General features: G+C 34.9%; 2 protein-coding genes across 2 annotated transcripts in view; both read left to right on the top strand.

Annotated features, from left to right (window-relative positions):
* Positions 1-286: 286 nt before the first annotated feature.
* LOC128983348 (CD63 antigen-like) lies at positions 287-14,038 on the top strand. The gene is made up of 5 exons (XM_054402603.1): positions 287-435; positions 7,735-7,938; positions 9,801-9,971; positions 12,056-12,250; positions 13,764-14,038. Exons 1-5 carry the CDS (start codon positions 379-381, stop codon positions 13,833-13,835), a joined length of 699 nt encoding a protein of 232 aa, XP_054258578.1. The 5' UTR covers positions 287-378; the 3' UTR covers positions 13,836-14,038.
* Positions 14,039-16,389: 2,351 nt separating this feature from the next.
* LOC128983347 (protein phosphatase PTC7 homolog) overlaps positions 16,390-26,982 on the top strand; it is a 30,390-nt gene continuing 19,797 nt past the window's right edge. Inside the window, exon 1 of the mRNA XM_054402602.1 lies at positions 16,390-16,830. Coding sequence (XP_054258577.1) covers positions 16,602-16,830 — 229 coding nt within the window. The 5' untranslated portion in view covers positions 16,390-16,601. The remainder of the gene's footprint in view (positions 16,831-26,982) is intronic.

Raw genomic sequence — 26,982 nt, 5'->3', positions numbered from 1 at the left:
TTTATAACTCACACCTCACGCAAACATGGCGGCTGGCGACACGCATCGTTGACATTCAGTGCTACCATGGTGCTACCTCCAGTTAGAATTATAGCTCAGTGGCTGGGAGGTGTGTTGTGTTCACTAGTTCAGTCAGTTGTTTGGAGTTGTTGGAGTTGTTTGGTTGTTTTGGTTGTTCAGTTCAGTTGATCAGTTCTCTTTCTCCTCTAGCTGGTCAGCTGGTGTGATAGTGTAGTTCAGTTGTTCAGTTCCAGTGCCGGTCCAAGCCTGCAGTTAGCATTCACTCATACTAGTCAGTAGTTACTAACTAACTAGTCAGTCAGTCGCAGTCCTCAGTCAGTGTCAGTGTTGTGTTTGAATCGTCAAGAACATCTCAACATGGGTTGCTCCACAATTGCTCGCTACATTTTAATTGTCATCAATCTCGTTTTGGCGGTAAGTGTTCAAAGATTCATAATTTATGTATATTAGTTATCTAAAATGTGTTAATTGTAAGCCATCTCTTGTATTCCCGCTCTGTTTTAGCAGTTGAATTCGTGATCATGCATGTTTTGACGAGGCAAGAAAATTACATGTTTTGCCATTTCCCGTGAGCATGTAAAAGGTTGGTAAATTTTGTCTATCAAATTGTAATGTCTTATTATCTATAGGCAAGAATGTTTCTTTAAAACCTTTTTTCTCAGCTCTTGTGCATCGCAGGAAAATCTACGCATACTGTTAAAACCTATATATAAAATAAGCACAAAAAATGTATTTTAAACTTTAAAACTTTAACATGGGCCATATGGGTTACTATGCTGGTGACGAAATAACAACAAAATATAAACAGAAAACCAAAACAAATTGAAGAAATCGCAATCACATGTTTTATTTACAGGGTTGGGTGTAATAGAGAAGTCTGTACGGTGCGTGTACATTTAATATTTTTGGTCGAGCTTTCGACCACTGGACGACCTCTAGTTTTTATTAATAGTTATAATTTGCCTTTAAAAATAATAATTGCCACTATTTAACCAGTTAACGCAACAATAAAATTCATTTTTGTCGGGAATTTGTATACGCTTGTTACATTTAATTTATTCTCTAGAGTGCACAGATTTGCTAAATTTTGTTTGCATATACAACCAAAATATGTATGTCCAGGGTAGCATTGTACTTCAAACATTATTTTGATTTTGATAGATATGGTCAAATACATTTATTCAAAGACGTTCTGGAGATCCTTTTTAAATCACCAAGAGTTATTAAAATTATTGTGTATTAAAAAAATTGTGCTTTAGGAACCCCACTTAATCTTATATTTAATCCCAGAGGACCTGTGCGCAAATTTTGCATTTTAAACTTCCAAACTTATTTTCGAGGTGGATGAAACTAGGCTACACTAATTTACTGTTAATGAAATTCGTTGCTGAATTCCATGATTTACCTACCACAAATTATCGTCAATCAAAATTGCCTAGTAAAAATACATATTCACCAACTTTTTGTTTCTCGTTTGTATTCTGACTGCTTACACACATAATGTATAAAAACTTTAAACAGTTTTTACATTAAAAGTCACATTAAAATCGTTATAACAAACAAAGGCCCTTACTAAAGTCAACGACATTCTTTTAAGCATGTAACCAAACATATTGGTAGATAAAGGTGAATCAGCCGGTCACATGCTTAAACAGAATTTGTGACCGATAATTTGAAGACTTGGCGTATTGACAAATGATGCATGGTCAACATATTAGTGGAACATACGATGTCGACAGATAAGATTATCAGCTGGTACACGAAACGGAGCACCTCAATAAACAAGGTGTGTGTGTGTGCGTGTGTGTGTGTGGGTGTGCGTGTGTGTGTGTGCAAACCAATCTGGAATGTAAGCAAATATCTCCCACTAACGATAAACAAGTGATGTGATCATAGTGTGCTAGTTGTGACAACTACAATCATTTTGGTTTGGGTTCATTTTACAATTACAGCGTCTCTTAATTTCATCAATTTTACTACCTTTACCCGTGTAAAATGTTGTCTTGATTTGGAACTTCTCTGGTGATAAACCTACAGTAATGAAACGAAACATTAATTATTTAGAAATGGACTGTAAAGGCTTTTATCCATAGTATCTTTGCAGTGTATCTATAATTTGGTGTCTTAAACGCTTATTGAATATAATCCATCCAACGCTTGTTACAAATCAATCCAATGTACGAAATGATTTTTTATGTTAAAGTAAATTCATAAACAATGATCTAGATTATAAATAAACGGTATCAGCATTCTGACACATACTTTCTTCCATAAGCTTGTCAACAACCATTATCATAAATTAGCCTTTATATAGGCCTATATGTATTCTTTTGTGACGAAATCCATTGTATGTGTTAATTACTGAACGATGAATAAACTGTCTACTGTCAACTACCTTTGGGTTGAAGCACTTAATTAGTAATTGATTGTCATGTATAATTTAAAAAAAGTCTCTATAAATGACTATGACTATACATTTTTTATCCTTCCTATAGAGGCTGCAAAACTTTTATTTAGAATAAAACCCGGTTAGTTATGGGTGTAATTTTCATTTACAAACTCCATTACTTGCAACAGAGCGTACATATTTAATTGACTTCATAATAAAATGCCTAAAAAACATAATACCTACACGATATCACTATTCACAGAACACAAACAAGTCGAATCCAGTTTATGATTTGAAATACATTTTATATACAACTTTAAATGCATTGGATCGTGGAGAATGTAAAAATATCAAACACCACATTATTATGTATATAAAGAAAGATATAATAAACATGACTCATGCTGGACATCTTCACATGATTAATTGGTATCAGACAATGTTAACGATAGGAAAGTTAAAGTTATACATGGATAATGAATCACAATAACACTTCATATGATTTACTCTGATAGTCATAACCGATGATTGATATGACTAACTTGGCAATTTAGTACGATATTCAAAAATAAAATAATACTAAAAGGTAATTCCTAGTCGTGGCACTTCAGAATGCCAGTCATTTTGTCAATTCAACTATATACAGTATTGGCTGTTTCTGATCCTTTGAAATTATAAACGTGCTAACTCTGTCGGCTGCTAACCAAATTAAATCTTAACCTCAATAAAAAGTAATTTTATTTACGAAATGTTTATTTAACCAAGGCATACTGAATATATAAGAAAAAGTTATGAGATTCCCTTAACTTATGTCTTAAACGTCAGTTTATCAATTTGTACCCTTTAAAGACAATTTAATTTATTTCATAGAGTATGGAATATTTTGTAGTTCCTCGAACGAATATATATCACAACCGAAGGGACGACCTCCTCTTGTGGTTTGCATAGCCGCGGCCGGTGTGATGATAACAAAGAAATACGAGGTGAACAAAACTGTCGTCACGGCTAATCATCGAGGTGAAGGCCCTTCCAGGGAGGGAATGTTGTGGTTCATCTGTTTATCGCGAAAACAAAAGAACAATGTGAGAAATAATGTTTTAAGAATAATAATAGGTGTTGATTTTTATTTTGGTTTAAACATAGCTTCGTAAATATATAGGTACAGTACATTTTTTGACCCACGTTCACATCCTGTGCCGCTAGGCCAATGCCCGGAGGCGTTTATGTTAATACATATTACATAATGTAATAAAAATAAACATAGGAAAAAGGTTTAAACTTAAATTTTGCATATTTAACTGTTCATTATTTAGTTAGGCTGTTCAAGAAATTCACTTGCAAAAATATCCTCATAAGTCCAAGACAGTTCCTGGTATCAGTGTACGATGTTCTGTGCATGAGTCATCCAGTGACAACAGGTTCAAATTGTGACGTCATCGCCTCGTAACATATGTTGCTTATCAGTGTGTGATCGGAGAACAAGCCCATCGTGCGTGTAACTGATAACGTTGTTGAATCTCGAAACTACTATCTCGGAAAATTTCCAGTGATTCGAAAGTTGTTAGCTGTAAAATTAATTTGTTTGACCACACCTTGCTTCGCAAATAATAACCCTAAATAAATGATAATGTCAAATTAACTATCATTCAGTAGTATATTATCATATCATTGACTATATACCATAGTCAATGAAGGCTAAAATCGGACATAAACTGTATGGTGCATTCTAAAAAACATAAACATAAGTACTCTTGTTTTAGTATTTGTATCGGGCACCTACTGATTGGACATTAAAGCATTCAGGATTTCTTGTTAATTGTAAATTGCTGTTTTTACGTCAGAATCATCACACCGGAAGTTGTCTGTACCTGTCGCGCTGTTTTGCCACTTCCGTTTTGTTCGCTATTGTCAGTATTGTCACGGTTGTAGCCTACAGCCTAATCCTATACACCAGCGACCACAGAATTAGAAACCAATGACTACTGAACTACACCAAACCATAGATGATGATTAGTTTCGTCTATGACAAAACCCACAAGTTAGTCTTGTTGTAAAGTCCTATAATCTGATCAAAATATTATTGAACCGTGTGTGTTATGAACGGTTTTTTTTCACGTTCCTGGTGTCCAGCCGACCTGGAAACCGGTAATTGTACGTGAATTTTGATGACCGGGAAAAATCTGTGAATTTGGTAAAGGACCTGGAACTACAGCATATAAATAATCGCCGAGAAATCCACCCGAAATCACAGATTTTTTCGTTTTGCGTTGTTGAAAATTGCGATCGCAGGAAACTATTGCGCATAACGGGAGTTACCGCGATCGGAAAAAATATCACGGGCGTTGGCGCGATAACGGGAAATTATGTGGATCTCCGGAAATCATCACAAATTTCGCCGCGATTGCAATTTATGATCTCGGATTTGGCCGCGATCGCAAAAAATAGTCACAGGAGTTTTTTTTCCATCGCAATATATTATCACAGTTATTGCCCCGATAGTGAGAAATAATCAAATGTGTTGACATGATCACCGCGAAGATTAACAGATTTTGCCGCGATCGCAAGTAATGATCATGGACGTGTGCGATTGTGAAAAATCACCACGGGTGTTGCTGAGATTGCGACAAATTATATTAGCACAGGTATTGCCGCCATCGTGGGAAATAACCAGATGTGTTGACATGATCGCCGCAGAAGGAGAATATCACTGATGTCCAACTTTGATGTTACAACGATCGCGGGAAATCGTAACGGATGCTGCGGTTATCGCCGAAAATCATCACGGATGTTGGCGCGATCGTAGGAAATCATCACGGATTTTGTCGCCATCAGCGGAATTCATCAAGGATGTTCTGGATGTTGCTGTGATCGCCTAAAATCATCACAAAATGTGTCCGCTATTGCAGGAAATCTTCATGGATGTTGTCGCGATTGCAGGAAACCGTAATGAATGTTGCCGAAACCGTGGGAAATCAACACAAATTTTGCCTTGAACGAAAAATAAGTTACAGATTTTATACTGTGATCGCAAGAAATGATAATGGTATTCGCCAAAGGATTTTAAAATGTACCTGCAGGCGTAAATAAGCAAGTAAAAAAAAAACAAATAATGTGTATTTGAGCTTTAAGTTTTGCCCTGGAAATTTTGAAAAAATCTGGAATTGTCCTTGAATTTTATTTTGTTGGAACACTGGTCACCCTACAATGGCTTTGCTATTTTGCGAGATGTCTACGTTGTACGTTGATTGTTTTGTTTTACGCGTTGTAAGCCATCAAAATATGTCGGTGACAGTCAACGATTGAGATATGAATGCATGCACCTTACACAGAATATATTAACATAAATAATGTAGAATGAGAGACCAAATAACGTCATTGACCTAACAGCGTTAAAACTTGTGATGTTTTGGCAGTGTTCTATTTTAAAGTATTTCAAATTGAAAATTAACTAGAAACTCATTTGCCTCTCTATCAACACTTCAACAAAATTTTCTTAAGGCTAGAACAGGTAGGCTAGTTTTTTTCATTTTTTTGAAATTACAATTTTTTTTACAAAAACTTATAAATTTTCCAATTTTCTTCAGCTGCTGTCTTTGAAATAAGTATTTAAAAATTTTCTCATGTAAGTTGACCCGTATATTAGTATAACAGATATACAAGTCATACAGGATAAGGTATCCAAATCTTATTGTGGAATTTTTCGTTCCGGAAGAAACGATCCAATGTTTTCTTGAAACAATTCCACAGATTACCTCAAATAATTAAAAGTTAGCTTTAAACTTTTATGAGTGTCGAATTAAGACATTGAGTGTATTTCTCATACTTTCAAAATCTAAATTAGGTATAGGCATTTAAAAATTAAAATCTGCTAAGAAAACTTATGTTTACGTTTACTGCGTATTTGCTTAGGAACTTTATTGTACTTTTAACAATTGAACAGATTTTTACCTGTAAATATAAAGGTACAAATCTATTTGCATTTCCATAAGATTAATACTAAAGAGCTCTAGTAATGTTTAAACTAATTAGTTTAAGTTTAAGTTTAAGTTTTTTAAATTTAGTTTAAACATTACTAGAGCTCTTTAGTATTAATCTTATGGAAATGCAAATAGATTTGTACCTTTATATTTACAGGTAAAAATCTGTTCAATTGTTAAAAGTACAATAAAGTTCCTTTCTCCTTCGATTTCATATAGGACATAGCATTGCTAGCTGATAACAAGTGACCTTAGTTGACTCATAAGTTTATCTCAGCAACAGTCACGCATGACAAACTGGAACAGGTGTTACTAATCTGCTGTTGTTGCACAATACTGTCAACTAACTTACTGACTGCGAGTTATTAAATGTTATTTAACTTACCGATTGTATACATCTTTATTGCTGTTCAATACATTGGACATGATAAAAGAAAACCCAGGAAGTTCAAGACATTCTTTACAAATTTAACTTAAAATAATAAATAAAACTTTTGAGAAAGCTGTAAAGCCCATGCCTATCAACTACACTTTAATGAAAGATCTTGGTGAGGAACTTCCCTATAAAATACAGTATCAGTTTTTTGGTAAAAATATTTATCTAAGGGCACAAACCTTAGTTTCAGTACCGGTACCGGTTTGTTATTCTTATAATGTGGTATGATATTTACTTTATTTAGTGTTCAATCCTTATGAGAGTGTTCTATTTTTTTACATAATAATTCAGTCTTCCTATATTTTTTAAAACATAGTAAGTAATTAATTGTTGTTACATACCATACTCCGTTCACAAAATTTAGGTGGTTGGAGGGGAAATTCCACCACTACTTTTTCACTTATACAAGTTGCTACTGACTGACGTTTTGACAAACCAGGCAAACATCAGCTGTTAAGCTATTATTTTAATGGTAAGATGATCAAGTGGAGGGGATAGATTTCTTCCCCGAAAACCGCCTACATTTTCGGACGGAGTAGGTATAATGTTTCCTGACACTATAATTAAGTGGAAAAAGAACCAACCAGTTTGGAAGGAGCCTTGTGTGTGTTCCAATTGGTAAAAAGTATAATATTTTTCCTTATAAACATTACCTATACATGAATGAATTGGATTTACACTTAGAACAAACACCTTAATCAGCAATACACATTGGACAATGCAGCGAAGAACTAAACTATCTTCTCTGCTTTCTCTCCTGTTGTGAAGCACAGGCAGAGCAACTAGTATTTTTAACTGTAGTAACATGTTGTAGACAGATTATGGTAAAGGCCAAATTTGTCCGTAGGATATGTACATATCCTATCTGGGACAACTTGTGTGTTAACTGAGATATTTTCTGTGTTCCACAGCTGGCCGGCATAGGTGTCGTAGTGGTAGGAGTTTCGATGGCCTCAGGATCTTCCCTCCCCAACGAGCAAGTAAAAGACGACCTTTTACAAGGCAATCTGAGCATGGTTGCCATCATTTTCACTGTGGTCGGAGCCTGTGTTTTCATCTTTGCGTTCATGGGCTGTTGCGGCGCTCTTCAAGAAAACCACTGCATGATGTGCACGGTCAGTCGTAGAACAGCGTCAATACCTTTTACTATAGATAAAATAAGACATTTCTTCCCCAAGTCAATGTTGTCACCAGTAAAAAGAAAATAATTAATGTAGTTGAATTGAGCTACAGATAGTGTGCGCTGATGTCTTACTGATTTCTATTGAATACTTAACTTTTAACCAAGTTTTTCCAAAACAACTTATTGTAATCTATATTATCTTTTATGTCCATCATCTCAATAAGAAAAAAACAAAAGAAGAAAAGATAATTTTAGACACTAGCCGGATTCTGTGAGTGGCTGATTCAACTTTTCTGTTTAAATTAATAATTGGCGACAGCTGGTGAATTAGCTGGGATGTCTACTATTGTATGCAGTATTTCAAATGATAGAAGTTCAAATGATCCGAAGTTCAAATAATACAACCCATTAAGTTAAACATAAGTTACGAACATAAAGTTAAACAATTGTGTTTTATCTGCTAATCTGTACCAGTTCAAAAAGTACAGGGTGATTCAAAATGAATGACCCAGTTTTAACGCTTTATAACTTTTATACTATTAAACTAACCGCTATAAAATGCACATCAAACGAAAAAGCAACTCAAAGAGTTTATGCCATCCAATGACACATCATTTAACAAAATCTATCCAGCAGAACTGTAGATTTAATTGTACAAAGTTAAAAAGTAATCTCCAACTTTTCTTACCACTAGAAATTTGGAGGTTACTTGACGTTTTTGCAAATAACTTTTAAATGGTGAGGAAATTGACCAAAGTGGAAGGTATTATTCCGAAAGAGAATAAAATTTCCTACAATCTACTAATATGCATTTTTTGAAAATACTCAATAAACGTAGCCTAATTTTAGCTTTAAAAAAGTGTGAAATTTAACCCTTTGAGTGCCAACGTCCGGGGAACCGGACGTTTTTAAAACGAGCCAAAAGTGCCAACGTCCGGCCGACCGGACGTTTTTAGAACAAGCCAAAAGTGCCAACGTCCGGCTGACCGGACGTTTCGTAATGATCGAACAGCTGTCATAACAACCGAATGGATACTCGGATTCTTTTAACCCATATATTAACATTGAGTCGAAAGTTACTAGATGCGATACATCGATTTTCGTTGGTCGAAATATCGAAAATTCGATTCTTACGAAATTTTAACCTAAAAATCGCCAGATCGCGCTCGGCACTTTTAGCGCGACCTTCGGGAAAAATCATCGGCATTTTTGAGCGTTACTTTTATTTCTCGCCTGGCACTCTAAGGGTTAATGTTTGCTATGTTTATTGTCTACGCTGAAGACGAGGATTTTCAAGTTTTTTTTTTTTCATTTTGAGGCAATTTTTGGTACCTTTCTTGAGTATTTTCAAAAAATGCATATTAGTAGATTGTAGGAAATTTTATTCTCTTTCGGAATATTACCTTCCACTTTGGTCGATTTCCCCACCATTTAAAAGTTATTTGCAAAAACGTCCAGTAACCTCCAAATTTCTAGTGGTTAAAAAGTTGGAGATTACTTTTTAACTTTGTACCATTAAATCTACATTTCTGCTGGATAGATTTTGTTAAATGAGGTGTCTTTGGAAGGCATAAACTCCTTGAGTTGCTTTTTCGTTTGATGTGTATTTTATAGCGGTAAGTTTAATAGTATAAAAGCTATAAAGCGTTAAAACTGGGTCATTCATTTTGAATCACCCTGTATAATGTGTCTGCTCATTTTAGTACTCCTCTCTTGTTTCTTGACAAAATGCCACTCATGCTAAACTCAATCATTGAACCAATGGACACGCTGGATATATTCAAAACCCTTTTTTGTTTTTTTAAAGCTCTAGTTGATTAGTTGTTGTGTACTAATTCTAATTATGTTATTCAGTACACTGTGTTGTTGTTGACGATGTTGGTACTACAAATTGCCGGCCTAGTGTTGGCTTACAAATACAAGAACGAGACAAAGGAATTGGCTACCAATCTCTTGGAGGCAAGCTATGAAAAATATGGAACTGACAACAGCACACGTAGCGGAGTCGACTTTATACAACAAGAGGTATTATGGTAGTTTGTAACCAAAATAGACCTATGTCCATCTGTTAACCACAACCCTTTGGGAAATTGTTTTATACATGACTGAAATGGTTTTTGTTCTCTGTTTCCAATCTTAAAATCCCATTGGTTTCTACCCCTCCACTTCAATTTCCTATGTTATAAGCCAAATATATAGGAATACTCTATGGTGATACCTTTGAATAAAGTGCCTGTTCAAAATATTATATTCACATTGAATACAGATTATATTTTGTAGCAGCTTCAAAAAATGATTTTTTTACTTTTTAAGCTCACTGGCTTTTGGTTGGAGGTTAAAAAGTTCATATTTCAGTGCCCTTTTTTATAGCACTCAGGTTAAAAAGTTTCTAGTATATGTATACAAATTTATTTCAGATTACAATTACATTGTACATTGCAATTTTTTGTTCAGCTAAACTAAAAATTTAACCAAAAATTTGTTATCATATTTTGTAATATTTAGGTTTACCTTATGGTTGCCAGGTTCTTAAACAGATAGCAAGGTCATCTCTTTAAAGACCCGGCAACCATAAGGTAAACCTATTAATGAGAAATTTTTCTAGGCCGGGGATACTACACAGGTGAAACAAAATAATAAATAAGGGGAATAAATGAAGGTACAAAATATCATAATCTTTGCCCCTTTCCTATACAAGGATGATTCAGGGGGAATCCTTGGGGGAATCCGTGGCAATCTCGGGCAAATTGGGGGGATGGGCCTGTCCCCCTTGTATCAGGGTGGCCTGGTTTTAAGCTTTACATTTTACCAGGTAGAAAGGGAGCACATCCACCCCTCTCCCCTAAATTAAATCCTGAGGCCGCCACAGCAAGGGCTCCCGTAAATTAAGCATCAAACTCCTGTCATGGCCAAGTGAACTGGTTTAAATCTGGGACTAACACCGTATTACATAATTTCCTATTATTCAAAGCCCCCTCTAAGTAAGAATCACGTTCTGAGATTATGTTTCTGTAAAATGGGGACCAACCCTCACTGAAATCTGTTGCATAGGGAGTTTGCAGAAATCCGTACACAATTTGATCAATGAAAGCCGTCAAATTGGCGTCAGCTGTGCTCATCAGTTTCCAGTTTCTATCAACGCAGTGATCAAAGTTGAGGAATCTTTACTTGCTGATTGGCGTGTTTTAAACTACCGTACCAGAGTTTACAGTTGTACTGGTTAGGGTCAAAAAGACGCCTCGGTCGGTTTGGCATTATATCTTGTTCAGTGCACTATGCGCATTAAAAATTCCCGTAACTTTTGTTGATGCATGGAACAAGACGAATGGCCTATACGTGCAAAATATTTGTGTACACCTCCACGCACAATTTACGTGTCGCACTTTACTTCATTCATGTACGCCAATTTGAAATGGACTTCAATATCGGTTGATGCCTAGACACTAAATAAATCAAAGCGTACAAGATTCATACTAGGTGTGAGCGTCTTCTCTCTTGTCATTTCCAACTACTATTAAAACACTAATCATCACAGTGGGAACCAATTAAACCAGTAGAAGACGGTTTAGAGAACACACTAATACAGTGATTGTCTAAGAATTGAACTCTCTCAGCCCCAATAGGAGCGCGATCAAGGCTGATATACTGACACCTCTCTTATTTTGTGAGCCAAACTCAAATTTATTTAAAATGTTTTCTGTTGTAGGAATAAGTGTCTCTTCGGTGTATCCATTATAAGAAACCAGTAGATTTATAACTTAGCAGATATTTTTTGTGGTGTGACCAGAGTTGGCCTTGGGTGGTGCAGGGCTCAGTGCAACGTTCAGAGCCCTTTACAATAAAAAATGTAGTATCCCATCAATACTAAATCTCATTATTTATTACTTCCCTCTTTTTGATTTTTCATAATTGATGTAAAATTCACAGACCTTATACAGATTTTTGTATCTTGCTTCAAGAGCGGAATTCCCTGAGGTGTGGAGCCCTTCGTGGCCGCACCTTTACCATGTGCCTAAGGCCGACTCTGAAGTTACATTGTATACATATTTGTAGTGGCAGGAAATAAATTAAACATGGTACAAGTAACTTAATTTTGAAATCTGTTCCAGTTCAAGTGCTGCGGTTCTGTTAACACAAGTACACCTTGGAACATTTTGAACATGACCATGCCAGAGTCTTGCTATCCCAACAAGAACATTACCTTGGTCCCGTTCAAAACAGACTGCATATCAACCTTGAGTGAAAAAGTCAAGGAAAAGTTCTCAGCAATCCAAAAATGGGCTATCATCTTAGCTGTAGTCCAGGTTAATACCTTACACACCACTAAATAACGAGTCTTTGTAAAAACCTTTTTTAAGATCAAACATGCAAAATCATCTCACAAGGAGAAATTTTCTTCTTTTGGTGGAATATTTTTTAAGACTTTAAATTTTAGAGATATAAAAAATTATTTTGGAATGGTTTGAAAGTTACGCTGCATGACTGAGTGATTGGTGGCTGACATGATATTAATTGACAACTTTTAATACTTTTAATTAAAATGGATACCATACACAGGTAGGTATTTTAAGCCAAGTATGAATGGAGATGAGTGTAGGATGAGTGGCGCGATCTTGTAGTCTTGTCACTGACTAAGACAGACATGTTCATTAGACGATTGTTAATTAATAGTCTAATCAGCCAATGGCAACTGGGACCTAAGGTTTATACTGTAATGGAATCCAAACCAATTTTTTTTCCTTGTACGGTAATTTACGAATTGGTCTAATCATCAGAATTACTGTGGCTAGTTTTAGTACTGTACTCGCTAGTGCGGATGTTAATCCACACCATAGGGAGTATCGCATGCACAGATCATCCACAGATTGTCAGCGTTGTAGTGCTTGAGGGCGAGGATGGCGAGACTTTGCCCTAGACATCAGAGACTATACTTCGATCACAATATTTAGGAGGTTTGAGGGGAAGTTCCCTCACCACTTTTTGTATTTAATGTATGTTGCTTAATCAGCTGTTGAGCTATTATTTTAAAAGCGAGGGTCAAGTAGAGGGGATAGATTTCTTCCCCTAAAACCGCCTATTGTGAACGAAGTAGGGCTTGACATCACATAAGTGTACCTTCGGATATTATCCTTTTTAACTTAATTTTCTCTGTGGCTGAACTCACAAACTTATAAGTGACAGAGGTAAACTTATTTTTTATGTAAATGTTTTTCATTTTTATAAACTTACTAGCTGTACCCGCGGGCTTTGCCCCGTTTAATTTCACAAGTGAGCTCGTTCGCATGGCTCAATCACGTTCTGGTTGAAGTTCGTTTGCTACGCTCACTCACCTTTTGGTTGCAAATTGGCTGTAGTCATAAATTTAAAAAAATAATAGTGCTGCACCCTGTTGGTAATCCTTGTAACTTTAATGCTATTGAACATCATAGAACAGAACCAACTTGTTTAATTGAAACAGCTGTTAAGAAATTCCTGTTAAATATGAAAGATCATAAGGTTAACATGGGAAACTCCAGAGCCCCTGGGGCCACTGGAGCCCGAAAGCCCAATCAGAGAATAAAAACTACTTAGTTTTCCTATTTAATGTCCAAAGAATCGGTGTACCGAATTTCAGCCTCCTAGGTAAAATGGGAAGTGGGAGAATTAGTGATGAGTGAGTGAGTGAGTGAGTCAGTCAGTCAGCGAGGGCTTTGCCTTTTATATATTAAAGCCCCGTTCACACGGTGCGAGTTTACAACGTTTGAACTTGAACCCGTTTGAACGAGGCTTTAGATTTTTGTTAAAAATACAGATGTCTACATAATCTTTATATTTCAGGCGATAGGCGTTGTGTTTGCCCTGAAAGTGGCCTCCTCAATAAAAAGGATGCAACTACGTGGCTACTCATAACCTTCATCTCCTCTACCAGCAAAGCACAGAGAAAACATTTTATTCTGTATTAAGTTTCTTATCTGTGATTGATTTTTATACCTACAAATGAAAAGTAATTTAAAACTACTCGTCATGTTAAAGTTTTCTTTTTAATTTCGGAAACACTTGACTGACTTTTATGTATTGTCCAAAAAGTGAATAATAAACTATTTTACTTATAATGTCTCCATTATCTATCAAGTTGGCTGTTTGTATAAGACTGCCATCTGCAAATCCCTTGTATGGATTCCACAAACTTAATAAGTTGGTAAGGTATATATGCGTTAAGTCCGGAAGAGTTTTAATTTACTATTACCACTTAAAACTTTCACCCTGTTAACAGTTAAATGGTATCCAGGATCTGTATTTATAAGTACAGGTCAGGACTCGGGAATGAGTGGAAATGTCGTTCACATTCTGTTCTTTGTCCTGAAACACTATGTATATTAGTTAGGACCCAGTAGCGTAACTACGGGAGGGGGATTAGGGGGATAGAACCCTCCCCCCCAAAAAAGCTGCTTTAGTTAGGCTGAATAACCTCCTCCATAATGGGTTAATAATGAACATATATAATTGTTCACAGAGGATTAATCAGGAATTGTTGCGGGTAATTTCATAATCTTTGCGAATAAAATCGGGGATTTCCAGTGGCGATTACTTGGAAAATCATCATATTAGGTTGGCAACACTGCCGCTCATGCGCTCTAAGTTCCCGCTCAGTCTTGTGCGTTCCCTTGTGCCTGTGCTCTGCAGTTGTCAACTTCAGTGGCAAGTGGAGTTCCCCACACAATGACACTGGAGTCTGAGTGATAATGAGTGCTTAACCTAACCATTAGATTCCCATGGGACTTCATGTAATTGACATGCAGAAGACTCCGGGGATGACTGCATGATGGATTGTCGTCTAGAGAATTATTATGGTGGAAAGGAGCAGTGACAGGGATCTATGCTATGAGGAGGATGCCCAGAAGTACAGCACTGGCAACCTTGCACGGACGATCTGTGTGCGGAACTAGATGTCCAGTATGTCAGAGGTGCAACTGATGGGGAATTTAACTCGAGACTGCGGTAGCGACTAGGTGTCGATTATGATAAAAGAGTTGGCTGGATGATCCCCAGCCTACTTCAAATAGAGGTAAATAATCAAATGATCGTAAACCTCGAGGTTACCCATACTTGGTGTGTAAAACCCAACCGCCGGGCTAAATTTTGTGAGCTTAAAACTAAAACGAGTAAGGGGTGGCAATAAGAATCCACGTAAGGCCATCACGTTATGACCACTGCGGTGGAAGGGGTAGTGTGTCAGGTGTGTGAGGATTATCCTGAATCAGGAGATATCTGTCCATCTGTGTGATAAGCCAGGTGCTCAGGATCGTCAAGACAGTAAAACCCCAACCAAGGCAACTATAGGCATTTTTTCTTCTTTTTTTCTGTACACCTAATAGATATATAGCTAGTTATTGTCTTTAATCTATTATTCTGTCCTTATTAATGATGTCAAGTTAATTTCTAACGGCATTTATTCACCTCAGCCATGATGAGCCTTGTCAAAGTTGTCATATATATAAATAAAAAGATGTAGAGTGAAAGTTTAGTAATAATTTTTCCAGACGAAACCTGGAAGAATAAAACTCGCGGATCTTCGTTCTGATGTTCCATACTATACCGTGTTGTAGCTGTGTTTTTAGTGCATGGTATGAGCCTATATGATGGCATTTATGTTTCAATGTGCGGAATGGAAAAGTGCAGCACATTTATGGCAAAACAAGCGTCAGATTATAGACGATGACTTAATGTACTTCTTGACTTATTAAATTATTGATAGTCAAATATTATTTTACTATTTGTGCTTTATTGTTCGTTTTTAATGCCAGAGGGTGTATTTTTATAATTAGCTCATTTTTTGAATAGTTTGAAGATAAGTTTAATATCAAGAATTAAATTGTAAACAACAAACCGTCCTCTACATAAACCGGACGGAACTAACCCCAAACTAAAATACTCTTCAGCTATTCTATGGATGGTAATACATTTATTTTTATAACTTTATTAAGTGATTTTAAATCAATAATTCTCATCATGCGTTCATATTTAGATATAACATACAATAGAGTACTGTATTTTCAATAATCTTTTTTAAATTCTACCAAAGGTAAAACATACTTTTCTACCCTCACCCTCTATTCATATTTAACTAACAAAGTTACATAGATTGATTGTTTTTTTTGTTCAGCAAACCTGAGCTATGGTTGTGGTGTTGACCACAAATAATGCTCAATGTAATTTTGTATTGGCCGTGGTTGTTAGTGTATATCTCCTCATAGCATAAGCCAATTCGATTAACCCCTCAATAAAGCAACAAGAAATTTATTAAATTTTGAGGCATGCTGCTGTATTATTACATATAAATATTTTATTCTTAAAGATACTTCGTCGATCGTGGTTGGCAACATGTCTCAGCTGATTTATGAGAAAGTGGTTCTTACTCCATGCACGATGATGATTGGTCAATGCTAATTTATTGAAAGCTGCAGACAGTCAGTCACTGCACTGGACTGAAACTGTCTGTTCTGTATATTTTGTAGATTAGTGTGTTGTGTTGTTTTATTAATTTGTATTTTATAAGTGTTCATAAAAGAATTAAATGAACTGTGTCCATAAAGGTTTCAGTTTCTAACCGAATGAATTAAAATCTAGAAGTTTACAAGAAAATGCTGTGATTAAGTGGTGTTAGTTATAAATAATATGCATTCAATTGTTTGGACGGGTAGAATTTTATCACGTGCTTTGTGGAATAGCATAACAAATTATTCGAATAACTGTGCTGATGCTAAAGTAAAGCCGAAACGTGAACCTTATATTCTATCAGCAGTTAGTGGATTTCCAAAAGACTTTAAACAAACTAGGCTTAGAAAAGGACAATTTGGAGATGATGCTTGGTTCTTCTCTAAGTGCAAAACTGCAGACGTTTTTGGTAAGTCAATTTATACAATACCTTTAACATCCAGGCTTATTACCACTAGACCTATTGTACTTTCAATCTCTTGTCATGTTTATGTACTCTGGTTAGCTCTTACGTATATCGATGTTAGGGAGCCCATGCATTAAGATTTTATAATTAAGGTGATAGTTGACCTTGTTAGCTCAGGCCTAGATTAACCTAGATTTAATTTTGGCTAAAGCCTGGCCTACCTTGCTTCAGTCTTAAAGCAAATCATTGATCGTTAATGACTATGGAATTATAGTTTTGGATTTTAGTGAGGTTTATCTAGTAGGCTAGGCATATATTCTTTGGTTGGGTTGAAGACGTAGATAAATTGCCTTTAAACAGACTACATACAGTGTACCTAAACTTACACCACTTGGCCTAATGTAAATATGGACACCAGCTATGAATCAGTGAAGATTATTCGCAGGGCCGTTGTAGTAATTGAGCCCGACAGGCCAGAACCCAGGGGCACAAGAGGTTTTAAATTTTTTGGGGTCGCGAGGCAGTGAAAAATTCCCTATGCAGAAGGGGGCACAACTAACTTATCTCTGGGTCTCATGGCGTGTCTTATTCAAACGGCGGCCTGTTTATTTAGCCCTATGAAATCATGGGTAAGCATTTCTATCGAAATTAATCGGTTAGCCTAAGTCCTTTTTAAGCCCACATTCTTACTTAAATGTTGCTAAACAATTTTTTTAAGTCATTTAACTTGGGCTATTTAGAGAAATTTAGTAAATTCCAACCTTAACATTGGTTGTTGTGGCTACTGCCGTGTCGCTTGATGTTTTGGAACGTAGCTTTAGGTTTGTGGTGTTGTCTACTGACGTGAGGCAGAGACATAGGTAAGGATAATCAATAGGCCTAACAGCTACATGGTGAAAACTAAAGCGCAATAAGTCACTTGTTATTCTAGTAGTTTTTGTGGTAGAGTGACTTGTATTGCTATTGGTCTGTGGTGTTGTCATGGTGCAAGTATTCTGATTGGCTTGTTGTGTCTTTGTGAATTCTTTGCCTAGAACCTTCTCCATGGAGTTTTGACATGAATCCATTTCTTGATGTTATCAGATTTGTAATGTAGGCTACAAATAAACAAAAATAAACAAATAAACATGTTATATCATGGTGTAATGGCGGACGTCTTTCTCACATTATTTCTTGCCAAAAAGGTATTATCGTTGCACACTGGGTTCTCAAAGGTGAATGTTTTTTTATTGGATGTTGGGGTATGTGTTTGTTGGACGAGGGAATATGTGTTTACTGGGCAAATCTTTAGTTTAGTTTTTGTCGCGATCGGCTAACAAAATAAGACACAATGTTCACAATGTCTCCTAGGCTGGTTTGGTTCTTTTTTGGACCGCAGTAAACTATCTATCAGATAGATATTTTAGTTGTGAGTAGGCTACACTGTTATTGTTGTCGGTTCAATTAGGAAGTTTCATCATAACCTAAACTTTACCTTGCTTTTCATCTAACCTAACTTAAAAGGATTTAATACCCCCGCTGCAGCAAACCTACAGACTAAGCAAATTTAAACTTTTCTAATTAGATTTTTTCAAAAATATTTCCATAAATAAGACATATTTATTCCCAATTTAAATAACATTTTGCCAAATTTTATCAACATACATCTATAAACAAGTAAAAACTACCGTACGACATTTTTTAATTTTCTCCATAAGAATAACATGGGAATTTTAAATTAGGTAGGTACACTTTTTTTGAATTTTCTCTGTGACTGTTAGGCATACAACAGTGCTTCAATATACTAAATTATTTCTTTTTTTAAGATCAACAAAATGGTTTAGAAAGAAATTGCAAATTCTTTTGTTTTTAGGGTCAAAAATGGGAAAACCCATTTTTAGCCCATAAAACCTCCCATAAACCCCTGTTCTCACTGTGGTCCCATTTTTATTTTAATGGGCTACTATATCCTAGCTTAGCAAAAATTTATTTTATATTTCCAACATGAAACATTCATTTAGCCTAGATATCCTTTTTTTAATTAAATACAAGTGGCTAATCTATTTCAAATCACCTATTAAATGGATGCCATTGTATGAAGCTATTATAGCTATTATAGCTGTTTAAATTGTAAGTAAGTTTTTATTTAAAACATAAGCTCGTGTAGGAGTATTTTTTTGTTTTGCATCACACCAAAACAGATATTCGCTCTCCATGTTCCCCCTCGGCCCTTCAAGTGTTAGATCTTGGACTCGCCCAAACTGTAATCGTAACTTTAACCTTAAATTCACAATTAACTTGGGTTTTTGGCCACAAGACATTTTGCAACTAAAATATATATAGGCCTAGGCTGCTTATATAGGCTGAGACGCTTCTCTGTTAGCACAATAACTCTACAAAAATCATCCAATTTTTATATAATTTGATACCCTACTACCTAACATGTAAACCTATACATTTATCTAAACGAGTTTGGGAACCAGCATGATCAGACCATGGAAATGGGGTTTTATGGGGTAAAAATTGGTTCTTCTCATTTTTCACGTTCAAAACAAAGAATTTGTAGGCTCTACCTATTTCTCTCCAAACCATAGTCTGGATAAAAAACTAATTACTAATTATTAAATTAGGTTACCCTAGTAAATATGTAAATAGATCAAATATGACGCAATCTATCCGACATGTCGGTCAACGATGGAGAAGACAAGTATTCAAGTATCCTGACATATTTGGTTATGAAAAAAATCCAAATAATTTGAAATTTAGAATTACCGGTACTAATTTTTAATGGAGAATACCGGTAGTAAATTGTGGTAGTTTGCTTGTGTTATAGATAGGTTATATTTTGATAAAAATTTATTTTTTAAGTACAAATTCAACTAGGCAAATGGGAATTTGGTCAGTCTGCAGGTTTTGGTGCTGCAAGGGGTATTTATGGAAATATGATCATATTCGGTAAATTCATTATTTCTTAACGGAAGCTATCAACATTATACAGTAGATAGCGGCGGGGTATGAACTCATGCATTTTGTGTGTATTGATTCAGGGTGTCCAGTCCACATTCTGGAAAGTCAAGGATAGTCATGGAAAAAAATTGTGGTCATTGAAAGTCATGGAAATCCCCAATGATGGATGAATTTGAGGGGACATTTCAATGCTCTAGTTGGATGTAACCCCAACTATTGTAGCAGTTTTCAGGGGTTTTCACAAATAGGACAATTGAATTTATTACAGTTGTATTAGTTCATGAGTTTTGTGTTTATATTAGTTAATTGTTGTACTGCATTGTTATCTGTTAATACATATTTCAATATTTTCTGTGAAATAACGTATCTAGGTAGTATTATTCGTGTGTTTATGTTATATTATCATTTTTGAGTAAAGTTCGTGAATCATAGAAATCAATGGTAAATGGTTATGGAAAGTCATGGAAATTAATGACAAAATTTTCTGTGAATATCCTGTAGATTGTCTTGCGATTAAAACTGTTATTTTATTTGTCAACATATATATATCTAACAAAATTGATAGGTATAAAACCTTATTTAGGTACCTAAAACTAGAACTGCCTTTTTTATAAAATCCATTTAATGTTGCCTATTTGTATAAGGAGGGCAAAAAAAAATTTCCTTTTGTCATAAGCAAGTGACTTTTAGGATCTGATGTACTGGTTGGTCATTAACTCTCTTTGGACAGAAATAAATGTTTATAGGGCCTAACTTGCATTTTTTCATAATTCAATAAATTTATCTATTAATTGATACCAAGAGGGATTGCATGTTTGCTGCTATGGGTATGTAGGCCTAGTTAATGGTGAGTGGACACTTCTAATTGAAACATCCAGTTTGGTCTGGTTTTGTCCTCTAACAGTCCTGATGGTTACTTGTTCTACTACTTTATCCCAACATTATTTTACTGTGATTAATGAGTTTCAAAATTGTGAACCCTACACCGAAACTAAATATTCACTTACAGTGTATTTAAATAGTTGTAACAAGTAATCAAATTAATTTTTATCTGTCATGGTCCAGATAACAATTTCAAGGACATCAGAGTGAACTATTCTTGAAACAGTGTTGGTAAACAGAAGCTGTAAAGAATGGTTGATCAACTTGACTGAGTTGACCTTGGCAAACCATTATCTAATGTCACTTTTGCACACTGAACATTGGTTGTTATATAAATTTAATAATATGAAAATATTTGTTTTACTCTTATTGTTATTATTGTGTCAACTTTTTATTGACAACTAGTAACCTGTAATTGGGTATGGCCTTGGATGAATTATGTAAATGTACCTTTGACGAATAGGCATTCCATTGTGTTTAAGTTGTTGCCAGTTTTTAATAAAAAATTAAACAGAAGTATATTGAGCCATTGACAGATTGCGCTGATGTAAATTATTAAACACTGACTGGCTAAGTAAACTTTTTGAGTAAAAAATTGGCGACCGCTGGGTCATTGATGGGATGTCTTCCGGAACTTCAGTAGGTATCTAAAAGTCAATTATAGAGATTTCGGTTAAAGCCACCTAGTAGAAACAAACAATACTTTTAATCCAATCAGTTAAATAATATTCTTGTCCTACACATATAGGCTACAATTAAACATATCAGCACATCCTTTATCAGTGAATTACTGTACAATACACAAGTTTATCTTGGCCTTTGTCAAAATAAACCATAATATCTCAAGTTAGCAATGTATAGTTTTTATAAATTTAATTAGGCCTAGAGTAAATTTGCAATTAATAAATATTATTTATACATATTTTTTTTTTTAGATAGTATACCTATAATGACAGGTTAGCAACATGGATTATAATAAAAGAGAAACCAAATTGTCAACGACTTCTGTTTGTCAGCTTGTTGGAGCCGTGTTGTACAATCAAAATAGAAAAGTCCCAAAATAACTCCTGAAACCTCCCACTAACAATCATTGTAGTGGTGCTTGGTAATGTGAGGCTTCATTGACTTCAGAAACAACTCTTGAATTTGTTAATTAACAATGCATTTATAAAGTAATAAAACATTTACCTAAACTTGATCAATTATGAAATAAATATTTGTAGCTTTTGTGGGCATATGAACAACTCCTAATGCATTATGTCTTTCAAATGATACTCTATCGAAGTTTTAGAAATTTAAAAATCCTATACAGGTCTATTTGAACCTTATTCACCAAATGTGTTTAAACCGGATGCCTTCGGTTGCCAATCTATGAAAGTTAAACAATTAGTTTTTTTTCATTTACCAGCTTATTAGTTTTTATTTCAATTTCAAAGCTATTAACAAATTCAAAGTTGAGAAATTTCTATTTACGAGGCAAGTTTTTCAAGTAAGTACCATTTTTAAATTTTCTCCGTTCCAGCACTGCGATTGGCATTTTTGACATTTGCGCTGTGTATGGGCATCTATTGGTAAGACCTAGCCGGAAATTCGAGAAAATTGGCCGTGTTTACATCCGGTATCAAGCATTCAAAATGGTGCCGCCAATTGAGACTGCCGCCGACTGTGAAGTGTGTGCTGTAATTATATTTTTAAGTGCTAAAGGTGTGAAAGCTATTGAATATCATCGACAGATTAGTGAAGTGTATGGCAAAAACATTATGAGTGTCATAATGGTACGAAAGTGGATAAGGGCATTTAAATACGGCTCCACCAACGTTCATAATGAGTAACGCACTGGGCGGCGTCATTACTGTCCCCGTACCCAGTTGCTCATCATGAACTTTGGTGGGGTCGTCTTAAAATGCCCTTACCTACTCGCGTACCATTCGGTCACTCATAATGTTCTCGCCATACATTTCACTAATCTGTCGATGATATTCAATAGCTTTCACACCTTTAGCACTTAAAAATCTAATTACAGCACACACTTCACAGTCGGCGGCAGTCTCAATTGGCGGCACCATTTTGAATGCTTGATACTGGATGTTAACACGGCCAATTTTTCTCGAATTTCCGGCTAGGTCTTACCAATAGATGCCCATACACAGCGCAAATGTCGAAAATGCCAATCGCAGTGCTGGAACGGTGAAATTTAAAAACCGTACTTACCTAAAAAAACATGCCTCGTATTATATTTGAGTTATATTATTATGTTGCCCCTAGAGTCTTTAGAGGTATTCACAATCTTCCTTTGAAGCCTCCAGAGAAGCGTTTTCAGAAAGATTAACGGTCCGCCATTAAAAGTTTTCAGATAAATTGAATAAATGAATAAAAATACTTATTTGTTAAATGCAAATTAAATTAACGTCATTAATTTAAGAATATTGACTGTTTTATATAGCATAAAACAAAAACAGCAGTAAGAATAATTTAAAAAGAAAAAAAGTTGTAATATTAGAAACATAATCTAAAATATATAAAACATGTTTGACGACAGACTGTAAAAGTTCTCAACCCTCCCTTAAAGTCTTAAATTTTGTTTTCATGTGTTCATCTGCAGAAACAGACTGTAAATTGCATAATTCTTGACCAGTGGCCAGTCTTTGTTTTTAGTGTCTGAAGATCAAAATACTGAAACCAAGAGTCATTATCAGTACATCACAACACACAGCTGGTGCCAACTTTGATTTGTTTATTTAAGGTGTATTTTGTAATTGGTTGCTATTTCTTTTTTACTCCTTCTTCTATGGATTTTGATTTTTTGAACTTGGATCTCGGCTCAGTTATTGCATGTTTATTCTTCCTCTATGTAATGGTCTCACATCAGCTGGCAAGGGTAATGTGCGATGGTTGACAATCTAATCTGTGATGTTGTAAAGGGATTGTTCAAAACCAGTTATGTCAGGTTGGGACCAGGCAGGTGTCCGTTACAAACCACAAAATCTACCTTAGGTACATACCAGCCAATACAGTGACAGGCCTACCATTATTTTGTATAATGAAGTAAACAGTCCATCTACTCGGACCAGCTGTTGCTAATTTTTTTACTAACACGAAAATTGTTCAGTAAGCCAGTCATAAGTTCGCTAGTGTCTAAAATTCTATTTTCTATCTTATTTTTGGTTACTTATTTAGTTTATTTAAGTTTGTTATTTAACTTGGCTTGTCCTATCAGTTAGACTTTGTTATAAGACTGCATATTCAAAATAAATAAGTAATTTACACCAAGCGATCTGTCAGTAGCTCACTTCAACTATGTCCACTTTGACTAACAAACCAGCTACAATCTTAATATAGTGATTGTCAATGGTTAATACTTCTCATACCTGCTGTATTGTAATAACTGCTTGATAATTATGAAGAATCTTTTTAAAGCTATTTAATAGATTTAAAGACAAATAAAACTTAAGTATGGTTTTAGCAAATTTCCCTCAGGGAAGTAGCTATTACCTTAGGTGGCACGGTAAAACTTAGGCCTGGGACCGATTTACTTTTTCATTTTGATGTCTCCAGAGACCAAAAACACCATTGGTTCAAATTTGTATGTAATTTTTGTCCGATTTTGATAAAATTTGGTTTGAAGGTGTAAGGCGGGATGAAATTGAATGAGTTCGCAAACCAGCGTGATCGGACCATGGGAAAGGTTTTTTTTTGGGGTAAAAATGGGGTTTTATAATTTTTGGCTCTCAAAACATTAAATTTCCCAATTTATCTGTAGACCTTCTTAAAGAGCTTAAAAAAACAAATAATTCAGTACCTATATCAAAGTGTTTTTGTACAATTATTGGTTATGGAGAAAACTCTAAAAATTGTAATTTAAAATTCCCATGTTATTCTTATGGAAAATATTGTATAATGTTGTAGTTTGCTTGTTTATGGATATATTTTGACCAAACTTGGCAAATTTATTGAATTTGTACTAAGCTATAATTATTTTACTTAAAAACACACTATTAGTTTCCTTGTAGCAGCAAACCTAGGTACTTGTTAAACCTAATGTTATTTAAATAGATTAACTGGAGGCAAATATAAATTTGCTTGGACGGCAGGTTTGCTGCGGCGAGGGTATTTTTTAATTTTAGGAAATCACTCAGGAATTTAAATTATTCCTCTTGGAAAATTCGCTAATTAGCTCAGTTATGTTCTCATGTGAGGGATAAATTTCAGTGAGGCAGGGTTGGAACGCTGGTAGTGTTGGTTTACGTCTGTCGTCTGCCACTTGGCATCATCACAAGTTGTGATTCACCTCTGCCAAGAGTATTTCTGGCAATCACATGGTGTCTGTCATAACAATATCACATGGGGACCTCCGTAATGGATCTCGTGACCGTCTCTGACAATGGTGGGCGTATCTGTCATTCTTTGTTTGTGCAACAATCGTTACATTGTTTTACCTCTGTACAACATCGTGTAAACTAGGCGAACAAATGTTTCGATTGTGTAAGTCAATTTTATTCATTTTTTAAATTTCCAGTTTGTTTAGTTTAAAATTTGATGCTTCTTTTGACAAACTTGATGCAGTATTTTGTAGCAAATATGGAGTAGGTATTTTTTCCTTAAAGTTGCAGGTTTTGGTTATTTTTGATATTTTAATAACAAACAAAATCAAGCGTAAGTAAAGTTGTTAGAATTTGTAATACTGGGACTTTCTTATGGTTTGGTTTAAGTTTGACAAGCAGCTATTATGTTAGTACTTTTGGTACAGCAGAAGTTTAAAAATATTGAAACTGTATTCATGTTTTGTCATGATTTACCACAAATAGTCATAACTTTTTCATTTCTAGCCCTTGACACCAATTGAAAATCAACCTTAATTTAAAATAATGAGTTAACAAGTTTAGTTGATATTTTTTCAACACTTTCACATTCCTGTTTTTTCTGTCATGAAGAGGATCAGCTGAGCTCTGGTTTTCATTTTCAAAAGCTCTTTACAGCACAACTCAAGAGTCCACATCAACTTGTAGCAGTTTGTAGTCTCCTCATAGTTTGTAGAATAGGTCAGCTGGTAACAGGTTTCTCAACAACTCACATAATGATCGGGCACAGCTGATAATTCAATAATAACTGTCGTGCCTTAGGCAGCAAACATGTTTAGCATATTATTGGGAACTTTAACCTTCTTAGGTAAGAAGGAGTGGCAAGCACAAAATATATCTTGATGAAAAGCTGATGTAGACATTTAGTTTGGTTAATTTCAAACGAGTGCTGTAACATTTTTTTTAACAAGCCAACTTGAGAATTATTGTTAGGTAATACAGGAAAACCTAACTATCAGAGTTAAAGGGGGTCAAGCCGTTTATGATAACATATTTTTCCTGTTAGTATTCAAAAAGCTAGGCCTATGTATATTAAATAAGAACTTCAACAGTAGATTTTTATGTTATTTTTCGCCGTCATCATAAAATTCACAACTGTATACACAACATTTATTTCTTAAATAACCGATAGTTGTTTTCTGAACTTGATCTATATCTTGTTATGAGATCTACGTTGCTCCATTACATTCCATTTGCAAAGCAGGACTAACTACTCGTGCCACTGCAAACAATTCCAGTTACCTTGGAGCTAATTTTTCATCTTATTTTCATGTTTATTACGGGGTTTCAGTTAACCTGGGTTTCAGTTTAACGGGTTCAGTTTAAAAGGGGTTTAACTGTATTATCACTCAAGTGAAAAAAGTTACAATTCCGTGTTGCTACTCCATATACAATTTAAAAAATTCACATTGCAGAATTTTACTTGACCGTTCAAGCCAATAATTATTTTATTATGTAAATGGTAGGCCTATCATTTTCTACTTTTACTACATTTAGCAGACAAAAAGTATGGTAATTTAAAAATTATTTAAGTTAAATCTATCTCTCATATTTATGTGATTTAAAATGTAATTTTATTTATTATGTTATGTTATTTTAAATGTTAACATTGTTTTCCAGTGGATGATTTGATCCAAGCTAAATGATAATCATTCCAGAACTAGTGGATTTTGATTTGTCTGCCAGATTAAGCGACAAGTCAGTTCAAAGTTGCTAGTCATGGCTAAGTTTATGGCTTCTGGTAGATTACATGTTAACTATCCAGTGTCCTTGGTTTTGCTTATTAGAGTAAGCACAATCATTGATTGTTCTTAGAAAACGTTTTCCTACCGTACATTCTTTCAAACCCATTGGAATATGAGTTTGTTAGGCTACTTTATAAAATCTGTATTTTTTCTGTGTTGACAAAATCCTTTACTATAAAATCTTATGTGATTTGGTTTTTAACGATTCAGTCATTTAATTTTCA

Source organism: Macrosteles quadrilineatus, unplaced genomic scaffold (assembly GCF_028750875.1).
Source record: "Macrosteles quadrilineatus isolate MER2022 unplaced genomic scaffold, UCM_ALF_1.0 Scaffold_1__1_contigs__length_201487025, whole genome shotgun sequence".
In the NCBI taxonomy this organism is placed as follows: Eukaryota; Metazoa; Arthropoda; class Insecta; order Hemiptera; family Cicadellidae; genus Macrosteles; species Macrosteles quadrilineatus.
The sequence above is the reverse complement of the archived record's forward strand: the minus strand, read 5'-3'. Positions and strand labels throughout refer to the sequence as shown.